Consider the following 23,612-nt stretch of genomic DNA (forward strand, 5'->3'; position numbering starts at 1 on the left):
AATTGCTTAATTCAAACCACTCTGTCTGGTTGCCTGGAATATTGGCTGCATTCAGTTATGATCATAAGCAGCCTGTTGCACCAGTTAAACGCAAGTTCAAACATAGGCTAGTTTGAACAAATTCTCATTCTGAGTTTACACATTTCTAAAACTTGACGGGTACTGAAATAGTTCCAAGGTAGACATAAGTTACAACTTAAAACGTACTTCCACCCCCCAACAGGTGTAAAGTCTTTTGTAAAAGAGTATAAATAGTCTAAAATTTCTCTAATTGTGCTAGATAACATACCTATTTATTGACGTTTGGGGATGTTTCTAATTTTGCTAGATGTTTCTCTTCATGTAAATCATGTAAATTAGCTAATATTAGCTACCGTTAGCTACCGTTACTTGGGGCAGAAGAAATTGATTTTGGTTCTCACATTATTGGCCACAGAAGGTGAAAACATCACTGTCTGTAACAATGTTTTGGTTGGTGTTCCCTTTACACTCTACTAATTAAGATGTACCTTCAGTGTCCATGGTGCAGCTAAACAAAGACACAGCTTTAGCCTCAAATAATCGAGTTTCAACGCAAGCAAATGCACGTTCCTTAGGTGCAACAGGCTGCAGGTCCTGTAGTTGATCACGTGTTCCTGTAATTAAGTGAGTTGAGCAAGGCGCTATCACCAGGGTTCCTACGCAGGTCTGGAAAAGTATTAAAATTGAATTTGATAATTTCCAGGTCTTGAATAGTTTGGGAATTTGAAAAAATGTCTGGAAAAGTATGGAAAATGTTGTGGTTCACGTCCGATACACACTTAATTCTAGCTTTCATGTTGTTGTAGACCCACTTTGAGTCCACAGTTTTTGTTGATGTGAAGAATAATGTTCAGATAGAGGGACGCTCTTATTACCCAGCCGCTGTCAGCATGCATTATATGAAATACCGACCAAAATCAAATCCGGTCAAGAACATAGGGTCTGGGAAAAATATGGAATTTTAAAATGGAAACCGTGTAGGAACCCTGCCAATCATCTCACATATTCTGATATTTGTCGCTGTGAAGAACAATCTTCATCTATACAGTGATATGACCTAGTTAGCAGGGGCAAGATGTCTATCTGCGTAAATCATATTGAACACCAGACAAAATCTTCAAAACAAATCAAGGTCTGGAAAAAGTATGGAATTTTTTAATTGAAAATGTGTAGGAACCCTGTATCACTGTCAGAGTTAGAGGTTTGATTCCCACTGGGATCACCTGTGTTGAATATGGATACAGAGTACTGTAAGACTCTTTGGATAAACGTGTGTCCACCAAAGGGTCCATGTGATGTGATGACCTGGCTTAGAGTCAGCATAATTATTTTGAAGTGATCATTTGGCTGTGTTATGGTTCTGGCTCTTTCCTCCAAAGAGGTCAATGTAATTACAAAGGGGAGACAGACATCTGTTTCCTTGGAGTTAAGGGAACGCAGCAAGACTGCCCTGAAAATCTGTGATTTAGAGTTATGCAATAGTGTACTCGTCTTTCATTGGCCTGAGGCACCCCCTGCTGTTTTGATAAGTGCAGCCACAGCAAGGGAAAGAAAAACATGTCCGTGATTACCGAGGAATGAACTGAATGTCCTCGTTTTGAATCCTTGAGCCGTACCCTGGCCCGGCAGAATCATTTTCTCCACCGCTACCCATTCGGCGTTTATTGCCAGATTTCGGGAAATTAATCGCCCCCTGTTTCCATAGCGACGGCCCCTCGTCACAGCGAATCTGTTTGTCAGTGCAGCGACGTTTATGGCCTCTGGCTTTTGTCCACATCCTGTCGGGGCCGTCGCTAAGGAAGTGAAGTCAAGTTGAATTGACTGCTCTGGGAGACCCGGTGCTGATGCAGAATGTGATTTTGTTTGAAGATGTAATCTGATTTGTCATGAAAATGTAGACTAGCTTTTGGGGGAAAGCTTGTTGTCTGACCCTGTTTCCATTCTCTATCTGCAGTTTGGTTGACTAGCAACTTTCTGTGTGCGTTTAGTCTCATTCCTTTCCCTCTGTCCTCCTGCTCTCCTTTCTCCTCTTTTCTGTTCTCTTTCTCCCACCGCTGTCCTGTGCCGTCTCCTCAGCGCCCGTCTCAGTTCCTCGAAGGCCACATAGCTTCCACAGCGACTCCTCTCCACTTGAGGGCGAGGTGGCCCAAGCTCTCCCCACCTTCACCCCTCCTAAAGCCCTCTCCACCTCCCCTCTCTCCTCCTCACCCTCTGCCCCGTCTCTCCATCCTTCCACTTTCTCTGATATCCCACAAACAGGTACTAGAAAGTTATGTTGATTTGCCACTATACGCAGATGATGTTAATTATTAGTCTTCTTGATTTAAGTGGATTTTATAGGTGCATGCTGCATTCGTGTCCAAAAAAATAAGGACAAATATGGAAGATATGAGCTCATATTTGAAAATACCTTTCAACTCAGCTTTCAGATGGTAAATACTAGTAGAAAATACTGTTCACTCAGCTTTCAGATGCTAAATACTACAGAAAATACTGTTCACTCAGCTTTCAGATGTTAAATACTACAGAAAATACTGTTCACTCAGCTTTCAGATGTTGAATACTACAGAAAATACTGTTCACCTCAGCTTTCAGATGTTAAATACTACAGAAAATACTGTTCACTCAGCTTTCAGATGGTAAATACTACAGAAAATACTGTTCACTCAGCTTTCAGATGGTAAATACTACAGAAAATACTGTTCACCTCAGCTTTCAGATGGTAAATACTACAGAAAATACTGTTCACTCAGCTTTCAGATGGTAAATACTACTAGAAAATACTGTTCACCTCAGCTTTCAGATGGTAAATACTACAGAAAATACTGTTCACCTCAGATTTCAGATGGTAAATACTACTAGAAAATTCAATGATGGTGTCTTGACAGCTTCAAATGAGTTTAAACACTTTGTTTAAACAATTTGTAACTGTTAACCGTCAAGCTGTGATGGTTATTCCCATATGACACAATGCTGCATTAGTCCTAAGATCCTTCCTGTCCTGCCATTTTTCATCACTACCCTGTCTTCTTTTCCTTTCTTTCTGTCCATCTTCCTCTCTTAGCCTCTCACACTGCAGCCCGTCCCAACACCTGGAGACCCCAGAGTGTTCCCTCCTTCTCCTCCCTCTCCTCCTCCTCCTCATCCTCAGCTCCTCCCAGCTCCTCCCCTCCTTCCTACCCGCCCCCCCCTGCTCCCCGACAGCCCAAAGCTCATGTCAGCTCTCCGGTGGAGCTGGGCTCTGCCCTCACCAAGCCCACCAGCCTGCCCTCTGCACCTGAAACAGGTACAGGCACAGGGCTACAATGGAGCTAGGGCAGGATAAAATCAGTGGGTGTGTTTTATGCTCAGCAGCAGGACACATGACAAATTATATAACTATTTACTGATTAAGAGCACAGCCTTTTTTTGCAGTCATTATTTGCGTTAATGTTAATGACATTTTTTTTGCTAGACCCTTTATGTTGGCTTTTGTCCTCCCCTCCCCTTCTATTTCAAAATTATTTTCCCTTTTCCCTCCATTTTCCCTCCATCTCTTCCTTGTTCACTTTGCCCCCTTCCATTTCACACACTTCATTACTATGTCTTAATTTCTGTTTCTCCCTCTATCCCTCCATTCTATCCCCCCCCTCCTCTTTCTTTTCCCAGCTCCCTGGCAGAGTGAATGGAGGCCTCCTAAGTCTCAGGCCCCTCTAGCCCAGCCAGGCCTCTCTCCTAAGTTTCTGCATCCCTCGACCTTTGATCCCGGGTGGCCTGTAGCCCCGCAGACAAAGCAGATGCCATGTAATGCTGCTTTGCCTCGGCCCGACCCAAGCATGGAATCTTCCGAGCTCTCTGAGCCGCCTGAGCCTCCCTACTGTACTCTTGTGTCTTCCCCATCTCTTTCCTCTGTTCTCCCTGGTCCTTCTCTTGCCCCCACGTCTGATTTACCAGCAACTAGCCCTGATTCGGCCCTAACTACTCTGACTATTCTCCCTTCTCCACTCCCCACCTCTGGGTTCCCTTCCTCAGACCCCGATCTGTGTTTATCCCGTGCTTCTTCTAGTATTACTTCATGTTCTGTTTCTGCCTCTGGCTCTTCATCTGCTGCTGCTATCGGTCCTACTCCATGTGCCGCACTTCCTGCTCTGCCACTTGCCTCCCAGTCAGGTACATAATGAGCTCAGTGACTCTGCCGCAAGCACTAACACGGGAGAAAAAAAAAGCCTGCTAGACTGGTTTTAAAAAGTATACTCGAGCTTTGTTTCATGGCGTTCGTCATTTATATTCCTCCCTCCATTCCCTCTCTCCTACCCTTCTTTCTTCCTATCAACCCCCCCTCTGCCCCGCTATTTTTTTCTCCCCGTCTGCTTCAGCCTCTCTTCTCATTGGCCAGTCTTTGGACCAGACACACAAGGGGGGGTCTACGTTTGTCCCTTCCTGGAGATCCCAGGTCACCCCTACAACGGAGACCCTCTCACCTACTCCTCTAACTCCTCCCTCTGCGCCTGTGCTCTCTGGCCCCCCTCCTCAGCCTCACTTTTCCCAAGTTCCCCTTCAAGTTTCTCTCCAAGCGTCAGCCATAGCTTCCCCCAGTGACCAAGATGCAGGTACAAGAACTAAATCAAAAAAGGAACAAAATCCATCTTGTTCCTGCTTGATTAGATTCAGCATGAAAATAAGTGACTGAATACACCAAAAATGCAGCTCTGTCATTGATCCAGATGCATGGCTCCCCCAGCTGGTGGTTTTAATTAAAGCAACTGACACTTGAGATACTAGTGGATAAACTGACTGGGGAGCCAAATTAACCTCCAGTTTCAGGTTATTATGTCTAATCTCTTCTATTCTTTTTTTCTTTCTTTAGAATTTAAGAGGCAGTTGAGCACACTGAGTGAAGAGGATTCCTCATGTACAACACCTACAAGTGAGCATGAACACAAAAATACAATGTCCTACTAGCATCAGAATTATAGACACTTCTGGTCAATGTATTTGACTACATGGCTACCTTCGTGTTGCATTGTCCAGCCACTGATCCCAGATCCCCTACCGTAGCTGGAATGACCAGCACTGCCAGTCAGAGGCCAGACGCATCCAGGCTCTATGAGAGGAGGCGGGAGGCACCGTTTGGAGTAGAGGTCATCAGGGCATCAGCAGGGTGAGTGTATTTAAAAGGGTAGACAGTTATCAGTGATGGTGTTTGACTTGGTTGACGTGGCTTTAAAGGGAAAATCCACCCTTGGATACTCTTATGCTGTTAGATACGATCAATTTGTGATGTTTAGTGCATTCCAGGAGTTGTTTCCCAGTGGTTTCCCAGTACATTTCTGAGAATGCCTTTCCACAACCCCCAGAGAACAGGAGTGAACTTGTTGCTTTCACTTCAGCTAGCTGGTCAACTAGTTCATGAACATTGGGGTGTATCTATGATCGCGGTGCGTCCTTTACTAAAATGCAACATGTCTTGTGACTGCATTGCATTTTGGTCTTTTGCTGCCTTTTCAATGGTGGTTTTGCCCTAGTGTGATTGTTGGATGTCGGTGAAAAATGGCCGACACCAAAACTATTTTCCGTTGATGTTTTAGATAGCTGAAACATTTTCTGCTATAAAACTCCATTTTAGCTGCTGGAAATATCTCAACATAACATCCCACAGTTATCCGCAGGAATAAGAAAAATGCATCACCAAACAACAAAATGGGTCCAGAAATGCAAGGTACATTGCCAGTTTTTTTTTTACAGTATTAGTGTTTTAGAAACATGTGAAACAAGTGTTTTAGGGTGGATTTTTCCTCATGCAAAATCATCTCCATCGAACATTAACTGCACTGCATGTATTGTTAAAGCATTGAAAATTGTTTGCCATGTAATCATACATAACAATAAATTAATTGCAGAGAATATTTGATTCTTTGTCATCATTAAATGCTTTTGTAAAGAAAAAAGTGTAGTCTGTTCCATACTTATAATTGGTGACTGAAAGATATAGGCTGTAATTTCATTCTAGGTTATACTCTGACTGATTATGAGGTTTGCTGAGAGATGGTAGACCTATTATTTATGATGTGTGGGCCCGGACACTGTGAAAATCAAAATATTTCATTGCAGGGAAAGATGATATTAGCAAATCTGTTACTCTGGTGAATATATTTAATCTCCTTTTAATCAGTTTCATGGGAAGTATGACAGATTTGAAGAAGTTTTGTTTCTATTCTCATGGCTATTCTTCAGCACTGCTAAACATTTACACACCTTGCTTGCGCAGCTGCTTGAGAAGTATCCTTTGCTTATCTAAAATATGGCATTTTGGAGGAAATTCTTTTATGTTAAAATTGAAACAAAAACAATTGAATCAGTGTCCCGTGGTCACATTGTTGACGTGGCAAGTGCCTCACGTTGCAGTGCTGTTGCAGTGTATCCTATTAAAAGATCACTGCTGCTTTGCTAGGCCTGGTGATTCCTTACATGATTTAGCGCTTGACTAAATGCTTGTTTGGTTGGCGACTCTGCTTTGAGCTTCCTGTAGTAGTTGTATAACCATATAATTCATGTAAGACCATGCCACACTGCTCATGTGCATGTAGGCCATTATATGGAGCTCTGTGGAATTGCTCAAACTAATGGCTGAGAGATGGAGATCATGGCCTGGATTTGATTGCGTTACTGCTATGGAGATAGTATCTCTCCATTGACGTCTTAACTCTGACCTTCATTTGTTTATCCCCCAGACCTGAGAGTATGACCTCTCTTCTGCCCCTTAGTCCCAGAGTGCCTTCCGCGCCGGGGCTTCAATATTTTGAGGTGCCAAAAACAGAGACAAGGCTGACAGGGGCTCTGCCAAAAGTCCAGCCAACAACTCCTCCACTCCCTTCTGCACCTAAGCAAAAGCCTGATTTTCCCAAGCCCATGTCCACTTCAGTCAAGGAGCCTCTGGTCAGACCAAGGAGTCACTTGACCAAGATGTCCATTCAGTTAGGTACTCCGATAGCCCAACCAGAGCGTGTACAGAGTATGCCCCTTTCTCCTACCAACCCTCTGCCAACTTCCAGACCAGTCCAGACCACCGTGCTGCACTTGCCACAAATAGCTCAAACCTTTGACACAAAACAGATGCAGAGGATAGAAGTGGTCCATAAGAAAGATGTTCTCAGAGTTAAAGGGGGGTCTGAAGCTGTAACTGTGGATTTGGGGTAAGTGTGGCATGGTGATCTTAGGTCAAAAGTAAATCATGAATAATTTTCATAATTTAATCATTCTCATAATTTAATTCTGACATCATTCTTTGGTGTCCCTTATTCCTTCAGAAATGAGAGTATGGCTGTCTCAGTACCGTCTTGTCTCAGAGGTGCCGGTTCCACTTTCCCTTCAACAGTGATGAGCAAAACATCAGAAGCTCAATCTGGAGAATGGCCTATTGATAAGAGCTCACAATGGGAGAAGCCACAAAGAGGGACACTAGAAATCACCCCTGCTTTTCAGAGATCAGTTGGGGATAAGAAAATGATGGAAAGCATGGCTGCCTCTGTGCAAGGCATTTCAAGATTACCCTCTGATCTTGGGTTCCTCTCAGCACAGCAGCCCAAAACAGACACACTAGTGACACAAAGGGAACAATCTAACGTGAACCTTGCACTCTCTTGTGCAAGAATATCTAGTGCATCTGGTTTGGCCTCAAAACATTTTATAGATAGAGAGATAGAGGGAACCGAAGATGTGGTGTTGGAAAGGCCAGATCAGAGAGATGAGCAGGCAGTTTTGTTACCAAGCTCTGCCGTCAGTATAGAAGAAAAGTGTTTGTACACAACTATGGTGGAACTTGTCCCATCATGTCCAAGAGGAAGCTCTGTTCTTCAGTTTCCATCCGCATTAGAGCCTGAAGCTCAGATTGAAGGGATAGGGAGATCACCAAGTATGATAAAGTTACTACCAACTTGCCCACAATTTTCCAATATTCCCGGGGTGCCATGTTTAGATCAGTCACAAGTTGTAGCTTGGCCTGTTGATAGGAGATTACTGTTTGAGAGCTTACCCAGCAAGAGATTGGCATTACTCTTGTATTCAGATTATGTTAGTGTTAGTTCACTTTCCGAGGATAGTGCATTGATTGCAAATATGGTGGACCTGACACCATCCTGCTCCAGATCTGCTAGTATTCCTGGTTTCCCATCCGTTCCAAGACAAGAGCCAAAAATGGCTAACCTTCTACCTACGTGTCCCAGAGTTGCCAGAGTTCCAGGTTTAGCCTCTGGTGGGACAGTGACTGGATATAAGAAATGGGTTGTGGACAGATGTTCTCTATGGGAGAAACCATTGCAGATAAGAGAGGCATTTGTTTCACACATGTCTTGTGTTCAAGAACATGCTGTCAGTGATCCTAATATGATTAAAGTCATGGTGGCCATGTTGCCAACATGTCCCAGGAAGGCCAGTGTACCAGGGTTTCCTTCTGCACCATGGCAGAAGGCTACAGATACTCCAAGTATGGCCTGTCTTTTCCCTACATGCCCCAAACAGACAATGGTTGCAGGAATGCCATCTAGACAAATAGCGAAGATAGATAATGACAACTGGCATATTTTGAGGAGATTACTTCTAGATAGACCATTGAGAAATACTCCCTGTCTGGTTCAGGAAAGGTCACACAAGGATAAAGAACAAATGAAAGATATGGTAAATATGGTACCCTCATGTCCCAGGAAGGCATCCATCCCTGGTTTCCCCTCAGCACCAAGAAAAGAGCCCAGTATGGCTAACCTTCTGCCTACCTGCCCCAGAGTAGCCAGGGTTTTAGGTTTACCCTCTAAAGTTTTGGTCATAACTAGAGAAGAGGACTGGCATGTGGACAGAAGTCCCCTGTGGCTGAAGCCATTGAAGAATGGAGATAGACTTAATACACATGTTTCTCATAATCAGGAAATTGCCTGCAGTGATCCTGGAATGATAAAAGTCATGGCAACCATGATGCCCTCTTGCCCAAGAGAGGCCAGTATGCCGGGTTTTCCATCTGCACCAAGGCAAGATCCTAGTATGGTTAACATCCTACCTACTTGCCCAAGACAAACCAGTGTGGCTGGTTTACCTTCTAAAGAAACATTAAATGATGAAGTTTGGATTGTGGACAGACATCCATTATGGAAGAAGCCACTGAGGAAAAATATGCCAATTCAACCCATTTCTCTTTCTCAGAGTAAAACCAAAGAATTGTCAATCATGGTAACCATGTTGCCATCTTGCCCTGTGAACGCCACTATCCCAGGTTTTCCCTCAGCACCCCAGAAGATAGCACCTAGTATGGTCAGTCTTATGCCTACGTGCCCTAAAGTGTCCAGGATTACAGGCGTACCATCCAGACACCTACTGAAGTCAGAGAATGACGACTGGAGGGCTCTTAGGACACCATTTCAAGAGAGACCAATGAGGAACAAACCAGATTATTTAGTAGATGGAATATCAAACGGGAATAAACATTTTCTGCAAGATATGGTAAATATGTTACCAACTTGTCCCAGGAAAGCAAGCACCCCTGGTTTCCCCAGTGCACCAAGAAAGGAGCCCAGTATGGCTAACCTTCTGCCTACATGCCCCAGAGTAGCCAGAGTTTTAGGTTTACCCTCTAAAATGTGTATCATAGCTAGAGAAGAAGACCAGCATGTGGATAGAAGTCCTCTGTGGCAGAAGCCATTGAAAAATGGAGTGAGATTTGATTCACACAGTGTTCATAATCAGGAAATTATCAGTAATAATCCTGGAATGATAAAAGTCATGGCAACCATGATGCCTTCATGTCCCAGAAAGGCCAGTGTGCCCGGTTTTCCATCTGCACCAAGGCAAGATCCTAATATGATTAATATTCTGCCTACTTGCCCAAGGCAATCCAGAATCGTTGGTTTACCTTCCAAAGAGCCAGTTAGTTCTCAAGGTGAAGATTTAGATATGGCCAGGCATATTTTATTGGACAAGCCCTTGAGGAAAAGTGAAGTGTTGATTCAAGATGTTTTTCCAGGTGTTGCTCAGGATCAAGACAAGAGAGAAATGTTCAGTTCAGTAGCTATGTTGCCATCATGTCCTGTGAAGACTTTCATTCCGGGTTTCCCCTCAGCACAAAAGAAACTAGCACCAAGTATAATCAGTCTTGTGCCTACATGCCCTAAACAGACCCAGACTTCTGGTATACCATCTAGACATCAAATTCATTCAGAGAACAAAGATTGGCATGCCCTGAGGAGATCAATTAAAGAGAGACCAGTGAAGAAAAGACAAGCTCATATTGTACAGTGGACTCCAGAAGACATAGAAATCCTGAAAGACATGGTAGATATGTTGCCAAGCTGCCCACAAAAAGCCCATGCTCCTGGCTTTCCCTCTGCTCTACGACAAGAACCCAGTATGGTCAATATTATGCCCTCATGCCCCAGACTTAGTAGAGTCCCTGGTTTGCCTTCCAAAAGACTTTGTTTGCCCATGTGCAAAGAATGGTTTGTACACAAAAGTTCATGGTGGGAGAGGTCACTGAAAAAAAGGAAAGTACAAATTCTAAATGTGTCTTGTTCTTTTGATAAGAATACTGCTGAAAGTATGGGTGCAATATTACCCTCTTGCCCAGAGAAGGCTAGTGTACCTGGTTTCCCCTCTGCTCTGAGGCAGACATTAGCTGACGTCCCAAGTATGGTGAATTTATTGCCTACTTGTACAAAGGTATCTAGAGTTCCCGGAATGCCACTTATAGACGCTGCCAAACCAGCAGAGTGGCCAGTGGATAGGAAGTCACTGTTACTCCCTAGAGAAAGGTCAGTGGTAATGTTACATATAGAGGATGTTAATTTGGCCTGTCTTGATTGTGATATGGTCACAAATATGGTATCCATACTACCATCCTGCCCAAGAAAGGCTTGTTTACCAGGCTTTCCATCAGTACCACATCAGATGTTGGCAGATAGACCAACTATGATCAGTCTTCTGCCTACCTGTCCGAGACATTCCAGAGTTTCTGGAATACCTTCCAGATTTCACATTGAGTCAGATGAAGAAGAATGGAGTATGGATAAATGGCCAATATGGGAGAGGCCATTAACAAACACAAAAAGACTTGCAGTTATACATGGCCACAGGATTTCTTTTAGAGAAAAAGCAATGATTAGAATTATGGTGTCAATGTTGCCACCCTGTCCCAAAAACTCAAGTATTCCTGGATTTCCCTCCAAGTTACAACAAAGACCAGTGAATGTAATGATGAAAGAGGGCCCAAGCATGTTGAAAACATTACATACTTTTCCAAAACACACTAAAGTTCCAGGTCTACCTGCAAGAAATCATGTGACACAATATGATGGCTGGGATGTTGACAGGGAAACAATTTGTGAGAAACCACTGAATAGAAGGCAAGGCGTTGCTTACCAAGATTGTCCAATTAAGGAGATGTCATTGAGTGACAAAGAAATAATGCTCAGTATGCTGCCATCATGTCCGCGACAAGCCATTAATCCTGGTTTTCCATCTGCTCCGCGATCCCAAGCTGTTGATGTCAAGGTAGAGAAAGAGCCAGGCATGGCACAATTGCTCCCATCTTGCCCGAGAGAGTCAAGCATCATTGGTTTCCCCTCAAGGTTGTCAGTTATTCCTGATGCTATAGTAGAGGGCTGGCCAGTGGTGAAGACTGGGACTGTACTCTGGGATAAGCTGTTGAACTTGATAGGCAAGTCTCAAGAAAGCTGTCCAATTCAGGGCAATTATGGTTCTCCTGACAAAGATGTAAGGAAGGCAATGGTTCCTCTTGTGCCATCTTGTCCAAGCATTGCTCTCAGCCCAGGTTTTTTATCAGCTCCACAGTTTGAAGTAGAAAAGCTTCCAAATATGGTAAATATTCTGCCATCTTGCCCAAAGAAAGCTTCCATTCTTGGGGTTCCGTCCACTCATGTGCACCATTCAGAGCAGGGTTGGCCAGTTAATAAAACACCACTATTGGTGAAGTCACCAAAGGAAAGATTCACTGCAGTTATGGCTACATCAGTAGATGACAAAAAAGTAGGAAAAGTAAATGATGCTTTTGTACAAGAGTGGGCAAGTGGGGAAGAATCAGGTGAAAAAACACAGACAGATTATGTAGTTCCTAAAGGTACAGGAGTCATTAGGCCAAATGATCTAAAATCTACTGTGTATTGTATCCCACAAGAAGCTAATGTGACTGGTTTTCCATCTGTGACATACCCCAAAGGAGATCAGATAGAAGTGAGCATGACAAGTCCTCTGCCATACTGCTCAAGGGATTCCCATATTCAGAGCATTCCATCTACAGAGAGGGATGACAGAGAAAACCTGATGAGCCAACAGCGGTCACTGGAAGAACAATCATTTTGTAAGAATTCTCTGAGAGAGAGATCAGAGCAGTTTATATTCCCCTCCCAAGAGGTACCAGAGGATGTACAGCAAAGAATGACAATAGAGTTGTCAGCCTGTCCTAAAGAGGCCATTCTCCCAGACTTTCCATCATCATATTCAGTAATCCAAGTGGATCAGCAGTCCACTAGAGGTAAAGGGGTTGACAAGACATGGGATGAGGCCAATCCAATCAAATTAGTTCTTGATAGAAGAGAAGCAAAATCTGAAGGTTGCTCAGTGTTGGAGGTTCATAAAGAGGAACGAGGCTTTTGGATACCAAATGAGGCTGAAGAAGTAGGCGCTCTAGAAAAAGGGTGAGTGAGCAGGAGAAGCAGAGTAGATACCTATACCCTTATACCTTATATACCTTGTATACCTTCTGAATTGTGTCTGAATTTTACAGAGATTAGGTGCATTCTCTGTAATGTCAGTGGGATAGTGTCTGAAACACCTGCCTTTCAATTCTATTTTCAGACACTTGCACTGCAGAATGTGGCACTCCATTCCTGACATGCCATTATTCTTGAGTGTCAGAGAGAGGTGGGTTGCCTTGGTTTGCACAGTGATAGTTGGGCTGTTTTACTCATGCAATAACGCTTTTGCACCATCTCATCAACATCTGACTGACTTATTTACAATTATATTTATATTACTTATGTGGGTTATATCTTGTACACCTGATTTATTCTGTGGTACACCATATTTATATAGTTTTTCCTCTTGTCACTTGTCATTGTTTCAGCCCCTTGGGCCAAACCCATACTCAAGAAAGACGGTCACTGTATGACTTGGGAGCAAGTATTGACAAAGAAGCAGAGACTACTGAGGTCATAGCTGTTACTGAGGGTCATGGTTTCATGCCCTTTGAACAGTCACATAAAGAAGTTTCAGCAGAGAAAGTATTAGAATCAGGCACTGGAATGGATGGAATTACTACAAGTAGGAAGACTGAGGTATATACTGACACAGTGGACCCAGGAGCTGTTATCAGACATTCTGAGAGTGGGTAAGTGTGAGAGAGCCCAATACATGGCCTCCACTCCTGTCAGTGTGATGTAGGTGTAGTTATTTGTGTTGATTTGAATGGTTGCATCTTGGTGTTGCTCTTGAAGTGGATTTACTGAACTCTTTTGATAGTTTCTCATTGTGTAATTTTCATATACTTAATAGTTTTTGTTGCACTTTATATTAAGCTTTTTTGAGCAATGACAAATTATTGCACTAACTGTGTTTGCAACACTTATTTTTATGTTTAAGTTGTACAACTCTGATTATTATAGGGATAGGAATAATATCTAATTTCAACACCAAAACTACTCTTTCCCAGGCATTAATAACTCAATTCGTCACTTCTTTTAGTTCAGCTGTAAAGCTGTCAGGGAAGCATCAACTGTTATAACAGTAGTAGTAGAATTACTTAAAAGTTGTGGCATTGTGTTTTGTTATGGACATGCAAGGGTGCTTATTAAGTTACTGTAAAGGTTGGTTTTAACTGCTTGCATGAGAGTGTTTAGAGTGATGAGAGTAATGTGTGTCTTTTTATTATTATAAACAATAAGGTTTGATAAAAAATTTTGAGTTAGATTTTGGCGAGCTATAATCATTATACTCCGAGTGAAGTACTGATTGCTTGTGATTGATTGATTTTGGTACACTGTACCTGACTGCATTGTACTGTGATGTATTCACACAGATTTACAGTAATGACAAGTGTCTTTAGTGTCTGCTTCCAATCACCTTTGACTATAACTGTAATTTCCCCTTTCCTTAGACATGAAAACATGGTTTCACTGCTACCATCATGCCCAATTGTCGGTGCACCGGGACTCCCATCCAACCAAATAATAAATGCTGAGCAGCAATTAGAAAAATGTCCTACAGACAGGAGCACACTATGGGAGAAGTTACCAAAGGAGACCACAGAGCTAACTATGGACACATCAAAGGAAGAAAGGGAAAGGATTAGAGGAATGGTCAGTATGGTCCCATCTTGTCCTAGTGCTGTCACAATCCCAAGCATCCCTTCTGGAAAGTCTGAAGTTGATGGAAAGAAGGCAGAGAGGGAACCTACCATGGTAGATGTAATGTCAATTTGCCCAAGAGTAGCTGGTATACTTGAATTCCCTTCTGTTGAAACACAGAGAGAGGAATGCCCACTTGACAGTGGGGCCACTTGGGAGAAGCTATCAAAGGATAATAAAACAAAAACTCTTCATTTAGACAGACTAAAAGGAGACGCAGATGTAATAGAACGTATGGTGGATATAAAGCCTTCCTGTCCCACAACATGTCTACTAGGTGTCACATCTTCTGTGAGGCCTGAAATTGAGCACAAACAGTCCACTCTCTTGCAAACTTGTCCCAGTGTCACAAACATTGCTGGCATGCCCTCTCGATTGTCCATCAGAGAAGAAAAACACTGGCTTATAGATCAGCAGCCACTCTGGGAGAAACAAACAAAAGCGAAGGAAACATTACTCGCATATGCATCAAAGGATGATGAAATGAACAGGAAAGCAATGATGTCACTGGTATCATCTTGTCCCAAAGAAGCCAGAACTCCAGGGTTCCCTTCTATACCACAACACAGTGTAGTCTATCATGGACTAAATATGGTAGATTTTTTACCCTCTTGCCCAAGAGTATCCAATATATCTGGTTCACCATCTATCATTGAAGCCAAGTATAGTTCATGGTTATCTCATCAGGAACCACTATTGGAGAAGAAAATGAAGATGAAACCTGTTGTCGTGACAGATATATCACAAAAAGAAAGGGATGAAATGAAACAAATGGTAGCCTTGGTACCAACTTGTCCAAAACATTCTTGCATACCAGGTTTCCCCTCAATTCCACAACCTATAGTATACTATGGGCCAAATATGGTAAGCCTTTTAACTTCTTGCCCGAAAGCCTCCTGTATCCAAGGTTTTCCATCATTAGTGGAGTGTTTGAGCAAAAACTGGGCAACAGATTACAAACCGTTGTGGGGAAAGCCGAGAAAAATCAACACGGTTATTATTAAAGATAGACCAGATAAAGATGAAATGAAAACAATGTCAGCTCTGGCCCCAACTTGTCCAAAAGAAGCTTGTATCCCTGGATTTCCCTCTGTTCCTCAACCTAGCGTAATCCATTATGGGTCTAGTATAGTCAACCTCTTTCCATCTTGCCCTGTTGTCTCCAGGATGGCTGGTTTTCCATCCACACAGAAAGCTGATAGCAAAGACTGGAACACTATTCATCAGCCATTATGGGAGAGGCAAACCAAAGAGAAGTCTATATTATTACTAAAGAACTATCGAATAGACAAAGAAATTATGAAAGGAATGGTTTCTCTTGTTCCAAGTTGCCCAAAAGAATCCTGCATCCCTGGTTTTCCCTCTGTACCACAACCAAGAGTGATTTATTTTGGGACTATGCCAAGTATGGTCAGTCTTTCAACCTCATGCCCAAAAGTCTCACAAATACCTGGTTTCCCATCATCTCATGATGCAACGCATGAAGAGTGGACAATGAGCAAGGAGCCATTATTGGAGCAGGAACCTAAAGAGAAGCAAGTCTCATTGATTGACATGTGTGAAAGAGATAAGAGAACAATGAAAACAATGGTTTCCCTGGTACCGTCCTGTCCAAAAGAGGCACGGATTCCAGGATTTCCATCTGTTCCAAACCCTAAAACTGTGCATTATGGACCAAACATTATCAACCTTCTTCCATTGTGCCCCCAGGTTTCCAAAATACCTGGATTCCCATCAATTGAAGGGGATAAGAGTGTAGGATGGGTAACAGAAAAGGGGTCACTGGTGAAGAGACCACTAAAGAAGGAGGTCATATTTGACAGATCAAAAGACAACAAAAAGACCATGAAGAATATGGTTTCTCTTGTACCATCCTGCCCTAAAGTGTCCAGTGTTCCTGGTTTCCCATCTGTTCCAAATCCCAAAGTTGTGTATTATGGGCTAAATGTAGTCAACCTTCTCCCTTTGTGTCCGTTAGTTTCCAGCATACCTGGATTTCCATCAATTGAAGGGGACAAGGAAGTACGGTGGGTTGCTGAACTGGATTCATTGATGAAAACACCACATAAGAAGAGTCAGGTTATGATTAACAGCTCAACAGTTGACTTAAATAAGGCAAACACCATGCTTGCTCTGGTTCCTTCTTGCCCAGCAGCATCAAGGATTCCAGGATTCCCATCTGCCCCTCGATGCAATATGTTAAGTCTTGTACCCGTTTGTCCCAAAGTAGCCAGTTTTCCTGGTTGTGCATCCTTTGAAGGGGCCACAAAACTAGAATGGCTTGTTGATCCCAAGACTTTGTGGGATAAGGTTCAGAAGGAGACAGTTTTTGCAGTAGACAGTCCAAATCAAGACCGAGAAATTGTTAAGGCAATGTTGGCCCTGGCACCATCTTGCCCAGAAGCATCCAGGATTCCTGGGTTCCCCTCTGCACCTCGATCCAAATCCAAGATGGAGCCAAATATGATGAGTCTTGTACCTTACTGCCCCAAAGCTTCAAGTCTCAAAGGTTTCCCGTCCATGACTAAAGTCCCAAGCACAGGTTGGATAACTGAACCAAAGCCTCTTTGGATAAAGTCTCAGAAGAAGAGGGCAGAGATGTTCATGCCACTTTCTGGGCAGAACCGACCATATAGTTACAATATGAAAAGTATGATGGCATTAGTGACATCCTGCCCAAAAGAGGCTCGTACACCTGGTTTCCCTTCTGCTCAAGTTGAAAACAGACCACCAAACATGGTCAGCTTATATACATCTGCCCCATGTGTTTCACATGTCCCAGGTTTTCCATCAGCAAGGATGCTTAGTTCTGCATCTATGGATATACAGGATCGGACAACATACACCAAGCCCCTCTTTGAGAAGCTGCAAAATGAGAAGATTTTTTTTATTGCAGATCGGCCAGCAGAAGATAAAGAGGAAATGAAACATATGGTGCCGATGGCTCCGTCATGTCCACATGTGACTCAAATTCCTGGGTTCCCTTCCATTCCACAATTGAACCCAGTAGAGGAACAAACAATGGTTGCTCCATTGCCTTCTTCTGCTGAGGAACTTATAACACAAGGATTGCCTTATATGCAGCCAACTCGCTCATATCTCGAAGAAACAAACATTCCTGGTTTCCCCTCCACATCTGATTGCAGTTCTGCCACAGCACTTTTATTTGGTGAGACATTTACTGTGTTAAGCTGTGTCCAATTTTCAGGGTCACTGTGCTTTTCTTGTGTTTCACTATGTTTGTTTCTATGACAGAGAATAAATTAAAAAGGGATGCAGAACAAAGCATAGACCTTTCTGTAGATAATGGGTAAGTGGATGAGCCCATGCTCTTGCATGGTTTGCTGTGAAAGAGAACACGATCTAGTGTTTGTCTAACATGGTCTGCAGTGACCAATAAAAATTAGCTCTGGTAACATGGCTGAAGATTGCATGATAAATTTCAGCATCTCCGTGAAGTCTATATTTCATCACATTATTTTTGTGGTGTTGTGGCATGACTTCTGTGTATACGATACTCTAAACCCTTTATGTCTGGGTCCTCAGCAGCGGACAAATAGGGAGGCTAGCAGCAGAGGAAGTCCAGACAGTGAAGAAACCTTTGGATACATCCGAGCCGGCAGTAGTCTTAGGTTGGGAAGTATTGGAGGCAGAGGGGACAATGACAGAGAAGGAGGCAGAGTCCTCTTTGTCAACAAAGGAGGAAGAGACCTCAGGATTAGTAAAGGCTATTGTGGGTGTTTTCCATAAAGGGTAAGTGTAAGATTGGTGTGAAACTGGTACGTAGCATGGTATATAGTGTGCCATGATGTATTGGTAATCCTAACTTAGAACTGAAGGAAATAAACTGTAGTACGTTATCCAGATTTGGAGTATAATGGCACCTGTAGCATCAAGACTGTTAGTATCTTAATTCAAATTTACTTATCTGGATTGAGGAAATTTTCCACTCTGCACACTCTGCACACTGCACACTTATTTCCAACGTGGTCCTCGATGGTATACAAAAATCAGAGCAAAACAATACACAACTGACCTCTTGATACCAAAACTAAGAGAATGTGAAAGGAAAACATGAAGTCTAAATGTTTTTTGAGACTGTAAGTTTTGTCTTGTCTGTCCTTGTTTGTACATTGGAGCAAAATACATCTGTATTTTGATTCACAATGAGATCATTTACGTTACAACAATATATTTTTCCTCAGCATGTCCTACCCTTCTAGAAAATGTTTGTATATTAATACTAAAGATATTCATGAAAAGATTGAGGCCTTTGTCATTGTTCAGTGCCCATTTGTCCATTGTGTATGAAGCTCATTCTATTTTTGATTGCTGACTCTTGTAACTCAAAGTAAAGATTGAATTGCTTTTGCATGTTTTTCTGGAAATTAATTTCACTATCTCCATTAGTCAATGGTTTCTTTAATTACCTACATGTGTATTGAAACCATTGCTTTTGCATGGTCCCAAGTTTCAATAACTCACTGAACTATCCCTTTCTCACAGTTATGAAACAGTAGCATCCATTTTGGGGCCATCTAGCTCTACTGTAGCTGAAGTTTCTCACCAACCCAAGACCCTCTCCTCCTCTGTGGACCCAGAAGACAACTCTCCACTTTTCTCAGACAATGCTACCCTCATTCAGAAAATTGTTCCTTTAGAGGAGCCCCAGTTTGCGGGCATGGTTCAAACCAAATTTAGCATTGAACCTCCAACAAGTGCTGAGCCATACATGTGGAACTTGGCAGAAGATCGATCAGCATCCCCATCACCAACTACAGACAGTGACGATGGGTTTGTGGGAGTGGTGGGCCCAAACATTATGAGGAAATGGCCGCCACTAACAGAGGCAGATATCACTGAAATATCAAAGGAAGACCTTGAAGGACTAGAGGAAGAGGGGGCCTCCCTTGATCCATGGCGTGTAAAGGCGAGATCATTCACAGGGCAGGATTCAGTACAGAAATTAGTTTGTGTTGAAGGGTTGTTAGTAAGGAGGCAGGCTGAGACAGGACAGGGTGAGGTTAGAACAGTGTCAACTTCTGCTCTCCTGGATAAAGGGTGAGTGCCAGGGGACAACACCCCACTTAAAAGTGTTTGGTTGCACGGTGTGGAAATGTAAATGTTCTAAATTTGTAGTCATAACATTGTCTCTTGTTCTGGTTATCAGTGCTTTCTACTCAGGAAATTGAGATAGACAAGTCTTTGTAACGGCCTTAAGAATCTGCTTTGTGATGTTTAATAGTATTGTTGTCTCACAGGTGTTGTAAACTAAGGATCTTTGTCTTTTTGTCCTTTATGTTATGCTGTGATGTTTTATGACAAAGTGCATGTATATAAAGTAAAGCAGAATGTTTGAAAACAAAGGATAATTTTGGGGTGTTATAATTGGTAACAAAATGTGGTTGCTATCTTGCTGGTCTGTTTCTCCTCCACAGACTAAGCTATGTAACAACTTTCACAAAGTTTTGATGTCATTTTACAGAATATGAGATTATAGGAGATTGGCTGCATGATATCATTTGAAAAGATTTTTGACACAATGAAGAATAGCAAATTCTGAAGCTTGTCCTTTTTTGTCCTTAAGCCCCCAACAAACAAGCACAGAGGAAATCTCTGCTACTACCCTACAAGCTACATCAAGTGGGTCTCTGGTAGATGACAGCTCTCATGAATATAGAGAGACAATCTTGGATAAACCCTCAGATGATCAGAAAATTACTCCAGTTGAACCACCAACAGACGTTGCTGTTCCTCAGCGAGGCAGAAAGCACAAGCGAGAAGTTCCTGAACCGAAACAGAAAGAGTGTGATGAAGAAAAAGACACTGCCCGGGTTGTTCCATTACGACCAATGAGGAGGAAGGATAGTCTAACACCAGACCGCAAACAAAAACCTGATGGTGTGTCTGTCAGGCTCCCTACTGAAGTTATTGCACTCCACTGTGCAAAGAAAAGAGACAGTAGTCTTCCTCCGGAGAGTCCACAGACATTTGATGTCAAAGATGATGCCACTGGTGAGATTCTTCCAACACAGCCAATCACTGACCTTGTCCCTCCTCGCAGAATTAAAAAAAGAGATGGTAGCATTCCTCCAGGTCTCCCTCAGAAAGTTGATGCCCAAGAAAGTGTTGCTGCTGAAGTATCCATGCAGGTGGTTCCCTCACGGCCTGTAAGGAAAAGAAATAATATTGTACCCCCAGAACAGTCACAGAGAGCTGACCATATACAGAGAGAGGAAAGTGAATCTGTGCAAATACCCACAGATCTTGTCCCTCCTCATCGTGTGAAAAGAAGAGATGGTAGTTTGCTACCTGAAGCGCCCCAGAAAACTGATGACGTTTCACCAAACTTGGAAGCCCCTCATAAATCTTTAAAGAGAAAGGGCAGCTTCACTAGAGAGACATCTGTTACAGTAACTGATGACCAACAGGATTTGAAAGCCCAAGCTGGTACTGCTCTGGGAACCTCTGACCTTGTTCCTCCTCGGCGGTCCAGGAGAAGCTCCAATGTCTCAGGCGCTCCCGAGCTTTTACAGAACATTGATGAACCCAGCCAAACAGCCACTGAACTGATCCCTCCACGGCCCGTAAGAAGAAAAGACAGTTTCACCATGCAGCACTCTGAGAAAACGAATGTTACTGGGAGTGGACCAGTAACAGACTCTGACTTTAATACATCTGTCCCAGCCCCTACTGAGGTGATTCCTCCCCTTGAATCAGAGGTAAATGACAGCATCCCACCAAAGCCAGAGCCAGAACCAGAGTTATTCACTGACTTTGGTGTTGGACAGACTATCCCTCTCTCGATCATCAGAAAGATAGCTCCTCCAAGACGTAGCAAGAAATTGCCTTCAAGCAAATCTGACAAAATTGGCAATGATGAGGGAATTACAGTAGAGAATTTGAATGCTGAAAACAAGGAATCTTTAGCTCCAGTCCAGATGGAGAACATGCTGATTGATTTTGTTGAGAAGGATAGAGAAGAGATAAAGCAGTCACACATAGCAGATGGCACATATGTTCAAGTGGTTGACATAGCATCTTCTCAGACATCAGAGGATACAAAACCAGAGGTAGAGACGAAGGACCAACCAGCATCTCTGCCTGTACCAATGCCTCGTGCAAGGAAACGTCTCAGTGGCTCCTTCCCAGATGACTTTACAACTGCAGAAGGAGCCTCTTGTGTTCAGTCACATGTTTCCAGGTCCAGACAAGCCTCCCATGGAGAAGAGGCCCTGCCAATCAGGCAGAGAGGGTGTTCACCTGTTGCCTCAACATCTGCAGGATTGATGACACTTCAACACAGCACAAGGAGCAGTAGCCTTCCCCCTCTACCTTCTGATGATCAACGCTCTACATCTGGGGAGGCAGTGGCCCCTGTGTGTCTGAGGAGAAGCAGACTTAACATTGAGAGCAAAGTTCAAGTAGAGGGCGGTGACAGTTCAGATCAGACACTTGGACCCTCAGGCTTACCTGTACCCAAACCAAGAGTAAAGAAACGTCTGAGTGGGTCATTCCCAGACGACTTTACACCTTCTAGCTCACCATCTCCCTGCTTGCCAGACACAGCAATTGAGACCATGGTTCATGAAACAGTCCAACAGAATAAACAATCAAGCTTGCCTGTGCCAATGCCTCGGCCCAAGAAACGCCTCAGTGCCACTTATTCAGATAGCACCCCACCTGCAGACACATTATTTCCCCTAGAAATTGAATCCTCTGAGAGTAAGCCAGAGGTTACATCTCCCACTGGTCAGGAAGCAAGGGAAGGCTCAACATCACTGGAATCAAGTATCATCTCAGAGGGAGGTTTTGTCACAATCCCTGGAGCAGATGATGTCACAGCAGAGTTGGAACAAGAAGTTCTAGCAGTACTAGCAGAAACAGACTTTCCTCGACCAGACTCTGTAGAAGATACCATCAATGAGAAGGCACTGGAGGAGAGCATTGAAGGCTGGACCTTTACAGATAAATCTGTTCTTACAGAGGACATTGAGAAAGCTACCGAGGCAGTGTCTGACCAGACTGACACTGAAATAGGATTGGAAGCAGAGCCTGACAAGACATTTGCTCCCACTGTCACACCTGCTCAGGATGACTGGCTGCATGTAGAGGGAGATAAAGACAGTGAACCCATGGAGATAAACTTGAGTAAAGAAATGGGGGTCGAAGAGGTGGACTTTGGATTTGTGTCTGTAGATGTAGCTGCTGGTGGTTTAGAGGAGGAGAGGTAAGATTAGTTGGTACATATACAAGGGGGGATAGACTCAAACTGAGATATGTGCATGTTTTGCATTATTCTCATAGACATTCTCATTTCCCTATAATTTCTAACATCATCTGTGTACCCAATTCCATTTGAAAAATTGTTTGGAAAACCACTCATCCATACCCAGTGTTTTGTTTTACATGATTGATAACATGATTTGCAAAGAAATTATAAGATTTAACAATCATTTTTCTGTGTTTTTGTTTGTCTTTCTAGGCAAAGGGAGGCAGCAGAAGAATCCTCAGGCCAGCCTGTCCCAGTGCCTCGGGGCAAGAAGCGCTTGAGTGGCTCTTATCCAGATGACAACGAATCACAAGTTGCTGGTGTCTGCTCAGCCAATCAGCCAACAACGCCTCAGAAAAGACCTGCAGATGCCCAGGAAATGGGTCAAGATATGGCTGCCTCTCCTGAAGTATGTTATTAATGGTCTATTTTCAGCTTCTCAATCACTTAATATCAGCTCTAAGTCACTTGATAGTTCAGACGTGGTTTCTGTATTGTTTAAAAGTAATGCTTTATTTTGAAATCATGCACCAATATTGTGTGTGTGTGTTCCAGAGCCTATTGGCCAGCCCAGTTCTCGTGACCTCCAGTCAATCTCTACTGGAGTGGTGTCAGGAAGTCACACAGGGTCACAAGGGTTTGAGGATCACCAACTTCAGCACCTCCTGGAGGAACGGCCTGGCCTTCTGTGCCATCCTACATCACTTCTACCCAGAAAAGATGTGAGAACCAGTTGAATGGATAAATAATTGGATAAATATTACAGATAAAAAAAAATGTTTCCACTCTTGCTGCATATAGTGTTTTGTGTGTTTATTATATGATCTTTCTCTGTGTAGTGATTATGAGTTGCTGGACCCTTACAACATAAAGCGCAACAACAAAAAGGTGATTGATGATTGGCTATCTCATTATGACATTACCAACATTTCTAAATGAGC

General features: G+C 43.1%; 1 protein-coding gene across 3 annotated transcripts in view; it reads left to right on the forward strand.

Annotated features, from left to right (window-relative positions):
* ehbp1l1a (EH domain binding protein 1-like 1a) overlaps window positions 1–23,612 on the forward strand; it is a 43,980-nt gene that overhangs the window by 12,347 nt on the left and 8,021 nt on the right. Inside the window, exons 7-11 of one of the 3 annotated variants that reach the window (XM_071544082.1) lie at window positions 4,868–4,927; window positions 5,032–5,161; window positions 22,885–23,080; window positions 23,227–23,393; window positions 23,511–23,559. In XM_071544082.1, coding sequence (XP_071400183.1) covers window positions 4,868–4,927; window positions 5,032–5,161; window positions 22,885–23,080; window positions 23,227–23,393; window positions 23,511–23,559 — 602 coding nt within the window. Of the gene's footprint in view, window positions 1–4,867; window positions 4,928–5,031; window positions 5,162–19,774; window positions 22,630–22,884; window positions 23,081–23,226; window positions 23,394–23,510; window positions 23,560–23,612 lie in introns of those variants that run through there. The other 2 variants (XM_071544083.1, XM_071544081.1) reach the window with 2 other exon arrangements.

Source organism: Centroberyx affinis, unplaced genomic scaffold, assembly GCF_046629955.1.
Source record: "Centroberyx affinis isolate AG114_WGS23_722 - 3 ecotype Tasmania unplaced genomic scaffold, CSIRO-AGI_Caff_v1 ptg004451l_1, whole genome shotgun sequence".
In the NCBI taxonomy this organism is placed as follows: Eukaryota; Metazoa; Chordata; class Actinopteri; order Beryciformes; family Berycidae; genus Centroberyx; species Centroberyx affinis.